Source organism: Zingiber officinale, chromosome 8A (genome assembly GCF_018446385.1).
Source record: "Zingiber officinale cultivar Zhangliang chromosome 8A, Zo_v1.1, whole genome shotgun sequence".
In the NCBI taxonomy this organism is placed as follows: Eukaryota; Viridiplantae; Streptophyta; class Magnoliopsida; order Zingiberales; family Zingiberaceae; genus Zingiber; species Zingiber officinale.
Window position 1 is genome coordinate 63,857,068 of NC_056000.1, and position 9,732 is coordinate 63,866,799.

At 37.8% G+C, this 9,732-nt stretch overlaps 2 protein-coding genes across 5 annotated transcripts; one reads left to right on the top strand and one right to left on the bottom strand.

The window, feature by feature from the left end:
• Nucleotides 1-622: 622 nt before the first annotated feature.
• Nucleotides 623-5,521, bottom strand: LOC122009297 (probable WRKY transcription factor 4). 2 transcript variants are annotated; one of them, XM_042565407.1, is made up of 6 exons: nucleotides 5,107-5,521; nucleotides 2,650-2,823; nucleotides 2,143-2,567; nucleotides 1,910-2,062; nucleotides 1,069-1,163; nucleotides 837-986 (listed from the first exon to the last, which is right to left on the bottom strand). In XM_042565407.1, exons 1-6 carry the CDS (start codon nucleotides 5,416-5,418, stop codon nucleotides 976-978), a joined length of 1,170 nt encoding a protein of 389 aa, XP_042421341.1. In that variant the 5' UTR covers nucleotides 5,419-5,521; the 3' UTR covers nucleotides 837-975. The 2 variants fall into 2 exon arrangements, with proteins under 2 accessions (XP_042421340.1, XP_042421341.1); XM_042565406.1 differs by having other exon boundaries at nucleotides 623-1,163.
• Nucleotides 5,522-6,032: 511 nt separating this feature from the next.
• Nucleotides 6,033-9,393, top strand: LOC122009298 (probable purine permease 5). Of its 3 annotated transcripts, XM_042565409.1 has the most exons (3): nucleotides 6,036-6,166; nucleotides 6,303-6,389; nucleotides 8,115-9,393. In XM_042565409.1, the coding sequence occupies exons 2-3, from the start codon at nucleotides 6,347-6,349 to the stop codon at nucleotides 9,188-9,190; spliced, it is 1,119 nt and encodes a 372-aa protein (XP_042421343.1). In that variant the 5' UTR covers nucleotides 6,036-6,166; nucleotides 6,303-6,346; the 3' UTR covers nucleotides 9,191-9,393. The 3 variants fall into 3 exon arrangements, with proteins under 3 accessions (XP_042421342.1, XP_042421344.1, XP_042421343.1); XM_042565408.1 differs by lacking the exon at nucleotides 6,303-6,389 and having other exon boundaries at nucleotides 6,033-6,166; XM_042565410.1 differs by lacking the exon at nucleotides 6,303-6,389 and having other exon boundaries at nucleotides 6,033-6,166; nucleotides 8,130-9,393.
• The last annotated feature ends 339 nt before the right edge of the window (nucleotides 9,394-9,732 follow it).

Here is a 9,732-nt window from a genome sequence, read left to right on the forward strand (position 1 = left end):
GATACAAAAATGACAACTTCCATGATGAGGAATTGATGATAAGGGTAAAAAAGCTAAGACGTTAGTTGTAAAACTCAGACTTGCAACTTGTGATTCATAAAACATTCAAGCAAAAGGAAACAAATTATCAAATGAATTCAACTAATATTGACAGGAAAAATTAATGTTTTCATTCACAATATACTGAAACTAGCAAACGCCATCAAAACATGACACATCAATATGCAAATATTGAGTTTGGAGAATCCAACGGAGGCAAAATACTCTAAACATCAACTTCAGGAATTATGATGCTGCACTTTGTTTGTCACCTGTAATATCATAATGTATTCAAATACAACAATACACAAGCTGATTATCCTATTAGTTTTAAGTAATATATTATTAAATGACAAGCTTCATGTCAACATTCTCCAAAATGAAAATGGACATCTAAGCATCAGTTGCCATGAAAACTTGAGGAAAAAAATTGACTTCCAAAAATGAACAAGTTTCTTGCGCCACATGTTGGCTCACCACTAGAAATAATTCCACACAATCAGAGGGGAATCAAATGCATAACTCAGGCTATTGTCTCTTTAGATGGAGTATAAGTTTATGCTTTTCAAGACAGACTCCTGTGTTTCTGAAATTAGTAATGATCCTTTTAAAACAAGGTTACTATATTGAACTGTTTGTGAGCCCACATCAGCTACACCAGTAAAGACTATACAGATGCTAATACAACAATCGGATCTGTCACAAGACAAATAAACTACAACACATACCAAAAATTGACAAACAAGTCAATTCATGTATTTTCTACTGAAACTTCTGTTGGCTTTTTGTCAATAAGAGGGGTTACCACACCATCAGGGTTAGCCCTTCCATTGGCATCCTTTGTGATTGTGAGAGACTCAGCAGATTTCAGTGCCTTGTCACCTCCAAGTTCTGATGTAGATAATTCTTTGACTTCATTAGCCGAACTGGAGGAGTTCATGTGCGAACTAGATGTAACAAGTTCCTTATCAGTTGCAGATTCAGGACCCTCAGCATATCTGGGAGTTGGCTGGTCATGATTATGCTTACCCTCATAAGTAATAAGAAGAGCTTTTGCATCATGGGATGACTTCTCGACATGCTTACGAACAGGACACCCATCGTGAGTGCACCTGTAGTAACTCCTGCAGAATATGACAGAAAAGGATATAGTAATTTGACTGGATAGGCACTACTATGCCACTATTTATTTAATCCATCTGAATTCATACACTAATTTTAACCTCCTCTCCAAAAGTAATGCAAGTGCAACCAAATCAGACCATGCCAATAGTCGATAATCTCTAACATACACATTGAGAGAGAAGAAATATCATGCTCCAGAAAATCAACTTTAGACGGTGCTGGTTGCTTATTTAACATGATCAGTGCCAACTTACTTGGCATGGAATTCTTGTCTATTTACTAACAACATAGAGGTCATAAATACAAATTCATTTCCCAACACCCAAGGACCGACACTCATTGCTTATGCTTACAATTTAAATCAACTTGGGAACTTTAATCATGTTCCTAATCAGATCCAATGTGATGGTGCAAAGCTTGCACTGTTCATCCATGGTCCTTGTACACTTACATAGAAAACAGAGACTCTTGATTACAATACTACTTCAAAATAACATGAGAGGCTGATAACATCAGGCATCAGCAGTGATATATATTTTCCAAAAAGGACAAAACAAACATAACTAGGATGAAATTACAATTAGTAGATGGATGTGAATTCTTATCATGGCAATGTTGACTTTTTCCACAAAAAACAAATATAGAGATTCAAGGAAAAGCACCTAGCTCAATGAACTGAGAATTATAAAAGTAGAAGGGAAAAAAGATGAAGATGTCAGCTGTCCCTGATGTACATGCTACATACCTAGGATTAGTGTTTCCCTTCACCATTTTTTGTCCATATTTCCTCCATCTATAGCCATCACTTAAATGTCTAGCATCAATTTCAGTTTGTACAATATATTCCCTAACTGTTTTAGGCACGGGAGTCGAGGGGCTTTTACAACTTTCAGTTAGCCTGTGATACAAATAGCAAAAAAATCAATAGAAGTGATTCAAAATAAAACACGAATCCACAAATAACTCCAGATCACTTGCCTTTTTTTCGGATCTGGTTCTTCAGTGAGGTCTTTCTTGGTTGTAATGCCAATGTCCTTTTCACAGTCACTTGAGCAGTACAACTGTTGCTCACGAGGGTCAGTGCCAGGATGGACTGTAGTCTTACATGTTGAAGAATCTGATTCATTTGGTTCATTGCTCGGATGGTCTAAAGTCTCATTCTCCCCAGGAGGTCCCCCAGACTGAGATCCTTTGTCCCTTGTGTACCGATACTTTTGAGGTGGATCATGATTATGTTTCCCTCTGTAGATTACTTCATTAATCTTTCCATCTGGACAGCGCTCAACTTTTTTCTTAGCAGCACAATTGGAGGCTGCACATCTGTAATAGCTTCGAGAATTTTGGGTGTTCTTCACTTGCTTCTGGCCATACTTTCGCCAGTGGTATACATCATCTGAGTATGCCTTTTGAATAAAATAAATTAAGTTCAGAGATCAATAATAAGATTGAAGGATCTTTAAGTTTGCTTTTAGAGGCAAAATTTACCTCAGGCGTTGGAGATATTTGTTGCAGTGGCACAGGGCTGACAGTTGGAGAAATAGGTTGTGGAAATGACTTTGTTTTTGTTTCTGATGGAGAAGGATAGGCAACTTGCATTTGCAACTGTGCCTGAGCAGTGACAGCGGCCAATACTGCTTGATGGGTCATTGCGAATTGCCCCTGCATTAGATATGGGATAATATCGAACACAATCTTTCAGCATACAAATAAGAGTGTCATTGCAGCTTTTCTAGAATTTTTTTCAGGAATCCCCATCAGGAAATTAAAATTGAGTTGAACAATAAACATAATATAAAAAATAAAAAATTCATAGACAACACAACAAATTAAACAAATTATGGCATTAGCATCAGCAAGATTTTCTAAAATATTGCTAATTAATTTTAATGAAGACACTTTGAACATAATATATAAGTATAAATGAAAGTATCTTTTGCAACTTTTGTAAAATAAATAATGAAACATTTGGAAATGACTCAATTTAAACATAACTATTATTTTTTTTTGTCTTTGTCGCTAAAGATTTTCCCCCCAATATAAGTTAAAATGCTCACAATTGGGCTAATATTGCATTGAACTGACAATATGTTTTGTTTCTTTGATAGAATTTTTAAACATACCACTATAAGTTAATTTATGTCATTTAGAACAAGAACACATTAGATCACACAATTTTATTAAATAAGAGAAAGTGAGAAAACCATGTCTTACATGGTCATAGATTAAAGAAAAAATGTTTTATGGTAACCAAACATCTAAATAGAGGTAGAAAATGGCAAAATTCAATTTGAATAGAATCCCTTGTAGAAGCCAGAACACAAGATAAGGCAACTATAAATATCAAGATGTTCCAATCTTGTTAAGCACCACCAACTGTGACCTCCTTTTCATCATTTGCTTCAGTCACAGCTTTCAATTTTGTAGTGATCAGTGGTTCAGTAATAGTGTGACGGTTAAGACTGTTGAAAAAAAAGATGATAGTCAAACAATGCTTATTGGGTCACTTATACATGTGATATATAGCACTCTAGTTAATTCAATTATACTTCTCTCTCATGCCTCAGTTTGGTGTGAGAATAAGATCAGGGTTTTCCTATGTCCCTCTCCTTCTTGCTGTTTTGTCCCCCCACCTGAACCTATGTTGTCCCTTCCCCATTTACTACATAATATGTGGTCAGAGTTTAAAAAATCTTATATAGGCAATATATATTCAACCCACTACATAGCATATGTGGTATGTAAAGACAAAAACTTTATTAAGACAAAAATGTGTGACATAACGAAAGCTATTTGATAAGTTCATAAATGAGTAAAATTTCATTCTTTAGCTTGAATTTGTGTGACATCTAAATTTAGTCACACGTGACAAGTTGTAGGCTAGTAAAGAAGGTTTATAAGCTTAGTAATTGAGTATAGAAGTAGATCAAAATTCACATGGAGAATCCACACAACTTGAAATGATCTCCCATTCTTAATGAAAACTAACAGAGAGATGGATTATTATGCAAAAGATTGATTCACATGAGGGGATTGGATCCCTTTTAAAAACTTCAACCCAAATAGAATTGGAAAAACTTAAAAACATTCAAGACACTTGCTCCTGCCCTGAACGAGGAATACATCTCAAGTTCAAGACAAAAGAAACTCCATTTCCTATTTTTCACCAGGTAATAATACTTTTGTTCCTGGACTAAGAGCTGAAACAGATTCTCTGGGTTTAAATTCCTAAACAAGTGCACGTAAGGAGATGCAGTTATATCCATCAGAAAAAAAAACAATTATGTACCTCTTTATCTTGACAATATCTCAAAGTTATGAAATTTTGTTATCTAATAGTGAAAAACAACATAATTCATTTTATGGTCAGAAGCAAATTCTTAAGAGGCCTTTGCAGTAAGCCTAGTTGAATGGCATGATATTGTATTTATCAATAACTTGTTGTAGCCGAGTTGTAGATTGATAAAGTATAAACAGTGGATGATTACTGAGCTTATTCACCTTACTCCTACAAATTCATCTTGGCTAAATCAGAAAGCTCAAAACTACGTCTCAACCCTCAGCCTCTTATGCAGAAGTATGACTACTGAGCAAGAATATGAAGCCACAATAGGTTCCTGACATAAGATCTCAGTGTTGCAGCATATGGAAACTGGCGTCAATGATGTTAATGAAGTTAACAGCATCAGAAGGCAGCTAATTCGAGTTCGCAATCAAACTCCCAACTAAGATTCCACAAAAGTAAAAACTTTGAATACGCTCAGCTTCTGGAAGAATAGTAGCTCAGTCATCAGATTGATCACTTGACTCTATCGATGACAAATCACAAAATATATAAGAATCCATTTCCCCCAAACGGAAGGGGAAAAAATCTCGCTTGCTTCGACTAGCATATTTCAATGATTAGCTTCGAAATAGAGGGGGTGAGAGATTAGGGCCACGAACCGTGAATGTAGGAGACTCGATCAACGCGGCGGGAGTCAACAAGCAGGGAACGGCGACCACAGGGACGGTCAGGATCGTCGGTGGGCAGGAGCTCCCCGTCGGCGAAGCCATGGCACCCGCCAGGAGCTGCGAAAACGACCTCTCGTTGGCGACGGCCTTCGTCTCGGTTCCAGAGGCTCCTCCCTTCGCAGCTTCCGCCGGCGCGGGATCGGCGCTCGCCCGTTTCTCAGCATCCTCAGCTCCGCCGTCAGCCCCATCGACATGGGGCTTCTCCTCCACCTGAGCTTTCTGGACATCCGCCTCCTCCGCCATCGGAACCACCTCCCTCCAGAGATCCTAGGGTTTCGCCAGGAGAGGAAGGCAGAGGATAAAAGATTGAGAGCAAGCAAAAGGTTTCGAGTATTTTGACTGCATTTGACCAGAAAAAATCTAACGACGTTTGATTTATTTAGGTCCGTCAATGCGGACCGGCCTCAACTAACTGTACACGCCCTTCCTTCAAAGAAATACCGGTTCAATTTGACGGCAATTGACGGCCGTTAATAGTTGCGGGGTTGACCTCAGCACAGTGGCAGCAAGGAAGGCGTGAGACTTCTTTTATTTCTTCATTTATTTAATTAATTTACGTCGCCGTAATTATGAAAATTTTCATCCGGCCCCTAATACTTATATTGAATTTAAAAATGGCCATTACATTTTTTTAAAATGACAAAAAATACCTTTAAGATGATCGAAACTCATAATTAACGATGGGTTTTTGTCAATTTAATCAACAAAATTAAATTTTGGAAGATAAATAAATATTTGTTACATCTATTATAAATTAATTAAAATGAAGAGCTTTTATTTAATTACCTTTTTTGAAAAAATATTAATTTCCCAGTTATCTTAAATACTCAAAACCTTAATCTCCCCTTCCTATTCACTCCATCTCCAAAAAGCATAAAGGGGCTCCTTTCCGCACCTCCCGCCGCCGAGTGTCGTCGCCGAGGTGGAGAGCTCAGCGTCATGGATGACGACAACGATCCCACTCGCCACACGATTTCTATCGCTCCTACAGGTATACATCGCTCCTCGGTCCTCCCTTCTTCCACGTTTTGTTCCGGATCCAATGCGTTGCCCTGGAAACTGGAACCCTTCTTCGATGGCTCATCTGCTATTAATTCTTTTGTTCCTGGATTCCTTCTTCATCAAAGGCGCATTGCTCTTGCTGGTTTTCTTCATTCAAGTCAGTTGAGCTATGTCGTCCTTTTTGGTGGGTGCCAAAATAGAAGAAAAAAAAGGTCTTCTTTTAAGTATTTTTTTTTTGGGGAAATTCTTAAAATATTGTCTTTTGCATTTATTCATTTGAAGGTTCACTGTTTACCTAACTTTATGGATGTAAATGAACCAAGTCATTCATGAGCTATTCCAAGCTCGATTTGATAAAAGCTCGTTTGAGCTCGTTTAATGAGACTTGTTAAGATATAAACAAACCAAACTCAAGCTTCATAATACTCGGCTCATTAGTTCGTGAACATGTTCATTAGTAAATTCATGCATCAATTTTTAAATGAAAAAATAATAGTTTTGATATTGAATTTATAAATTTTTCTTATAAAAAATATAGACAAATATATTAAATTTATTATTAGAATAAAATTATAAATTTTAATAAGAATATTATAATTTTTTCTAAATATATAATTTAGTTTTTAATGAATATTTAAATTTATAATTTATATTTATTAAGTTTGTTTAGGCTCGATAAAAGCTTGAATAAGGTCGTGAGCCATGAATATATTCGTTAAATAAAGCTCGAGTTCGGCTCGATTATAAATAAGTCAAATTCAAACATTCAAGAGTTCATCTTGGCTCAACTCAATTACACCCCTACTTAACTTTGATTCATGGTTATAGGTTGTTATTGTAGGGTAGCTAAATTCTTCTTGTGTTGATTAATAAGAACTTAAGTTTGACAAAGAAAATGAGGTTTGGTGTTGGAGATGAAGGGCATTACATTGACAATAGGAACAAGAGTTGACCTTAGAGTAACATGAGATTTAAATTGATCTTCAAATTCTTTATGAAAAGAAGAATTGCATGACTTTTGCCAAGATTCGAAGGTTTGTGATAGAGATTCCAAGTGAATAAGACACGCCTTTAATGATAAAGCATTTGACTATTCTCCACAACCGCAAGCATCCCTTTTAAGTCCTGAATAGCATGGGAAGCTAAACAATGATTTTGTATTTAAGAGTTGTTACATGGTTAGATTACAACCGATGAAAGCTAATCATGTAGTTCAACTATAGCTTGGTCAACTGAGTTGTTGTAGGTCTAGCCCAAACCGGAAGGAGTTTGGACTAGGTATTGTTTCCCCCAATATACTTTGGCTGGACTGTTTCTAGTTCTTTGTTGGTTCGAAGTGAGGTTCACAGCAGCTCCGAGCTGGGGTGTGAGCAGGGTTCTAAACTAAGACAGAGTAGTCTCTAGTTGAGTCAGGGCTTGTGTCATTTCACCGACCTTGGATAGCACCACTTGACCATATTTATAGGCCTCAAGATGTTGGCGTGTGCCACCACCAATGTCATTGAAACACCTTCGATTGGTTGCATCTAGTGTTCCTTAGCCTGCTCCTATGTTGCCACATGTCCTTTCACCCCAATGAATATAGTGAGTAAAATTGTCCACATTAAGAATCTTCTAAATGATGAGACTGTATGACTAATGAATTCCACACGTCAGATTCTATATTCTCCTTCTAATCTGAGGGAAACTCTAAATAAGTTCATCAGTTTATTTTCTTTGCTAGATGAACTGCTTGAATCACATCATATATACAAGAGCCATGACTTACTAACTTCCAACTAAAATAGTCACTTTTCTCTGGTATCGATCCATGTGGTAAATACAACAGCAGTTAATTCTAAAACTATAACTATCTTAATTTACACATGTAGCTTAATGATCTTTGTGACATTGTCATTTATTTCCTATTGCACATTGTTTATTTAACAATATTCCAGATCACCCTCAACCAGGAGCAGGCTTAGTGTCATTGGATTCGAATTCCTCATTGCAGAAAAGAGTAGCTGAACTTTGGGATCAGATTCAGGGAACATACCTAAGGAAGCCCATTTCTTATTGGATTTTATTGTTTCTTAGCAGCATTGCTATGCTTGTGGCTTTTCCTACTTCAAGTCTTCTATCTCGTATGTATTATGCGAATGGTGGCAAGAGCAAATGGATAATTTCCTGGGCAGCAGTTGCTGGTTGGCCAATGACTGCACTCTTCTTAGCCCCTATTTATTTTGTCCGTAAAGTATCTCCGACTCCTTTTTCCTTCAAGCTCTTCCTTGCCTATGTTCTACTTGGCTTCCTCAGTGCTGCTGATAACCTGATGTATGCTTGGGCATATGCATATCTTCCAGCATCTACTGCTTCCCTCCTCGCCGCCTCTTCGCTAGCATTTTCAGCATTGTTTGGATACTTCATTGTCAAGAACAATCTGAACCTTTCTTCCCTCAATGCTATTGTCATCATCACTGTTGGCGCAGTCATCATTGGATTGGATTCTGGATCAGACCGATACCCTGGAGTCACCGATAAACAATATAATCTGGCATTCATCTTGGACATCCTTGGCTCAGCTCTCCATGGCCTAATCTTTGCGCTCTCTGAGCTGGTTTTCATCAGGTTGCTGGGGAGGAGATCCTTCCATGTCGTGCTGGAGCAGCAGGTGATGGTCTCGCTGGCTGCATTCATTTTCACTTCGATCGGGCTTATTGTGAACAAGGACTTCCAAGGGATGCGGTCGGAAGCGAGAGACTTCAAGAACGGTCAGGTTTCCTACACCTTAGTCCTCACTTGGGCTGCCATCACATTTCAGTTGGGAGTGTTGGGGGGTACAGCTATTCTCTTCCTGGCTTCTACAGTTCTTGCCGGTGTTCTTAATGCAGTGAGGGTTCCGATCACAAGTATAGCTGCAGTTATCTTCTTCCATGATCCCATGAGTGGCTTTAAGATCTTGTCTCTGGTCCTTACTGTTTGGGGATTTGCTTCGTATATTGTTGGCCACTCTTCCTCTAAAAAGAAGGCGTAGTTTTATCTCAGAGTTACGGTGCTAGGCTCATGCTTTCTAGTGAACATATTTCGGTAAAAACTGCAGCAAAATATGTTTAGCTTGCATCGTTTAGGCATTTAGAAATCAAAGAAGATGAAGAATTACCTTGTTATAGATTGGAATCACAAAGGATCATGTAATGATGGAAAACATTAAGAAAATTGCTAGTTTGGTTTCTGCGAGATTACAAAGTTTGAAAATTTTGATTCTCTTGTTCTTGCAATTTAAGTTCGATGCAAATCCAGGCAATGTCTCCAAGTGGCCATGCTTGTGTGTTAGAGGTGATCGGTTGTGAAGAGAAATCAGTGGCAAAGGTGAATGAGTCTCCAAAGAGTGGTGTCATTGCAACTGAAGGAAGATCACCTAGTTTACAGTCAGAGCTCCATTCTACTTAAATTCTGAGTACAAGTTGAACCGGTCGAGACCAAGTTGGGCATAGTAAGGTATCTAACTAGATGCTGCTCGCCCAATGTAACCACAATTAAGTCAAAGTGTCTAATAAGCTAGTTGAACTCGGCATA

Coding starts and splice junctions, on each gene's coding strand:
- LOC122009297 (XM_042565406.1), bottom strand. CDS start 5,418: ATGGCGGAGGAGGCGGATGTCCAGAAAGCTCAGGTGGAGGAGAAGCCC. Junction 2,824..5,106: donor TCGAGTCTCCTACATTCACG/GTTCGTGGCCCT, acceptor TATCTAATGCAG/GGGCAATTCGCAATGACCCA. Junction 1,164..1,909: donor AAGGGAAACACTAATCCTAG/GTATGTAGCATG, acceptor CATATTCTGCAG/GAGTTACTACAGGTGCACTC.
- LOC122009298 (XM_042565408.1), top strand. CDS start 6,115: ATGGATGACGACAACGATCCCACTCGCCACACGATTTCTATCGCTCCT. Junction 6,167..8,114: donor GATTTCTATCGCTCCTACAG/GTATACATCGCT, acceptor ACAATATTCCAG/ATCACCCTCAACCAGGAGCA.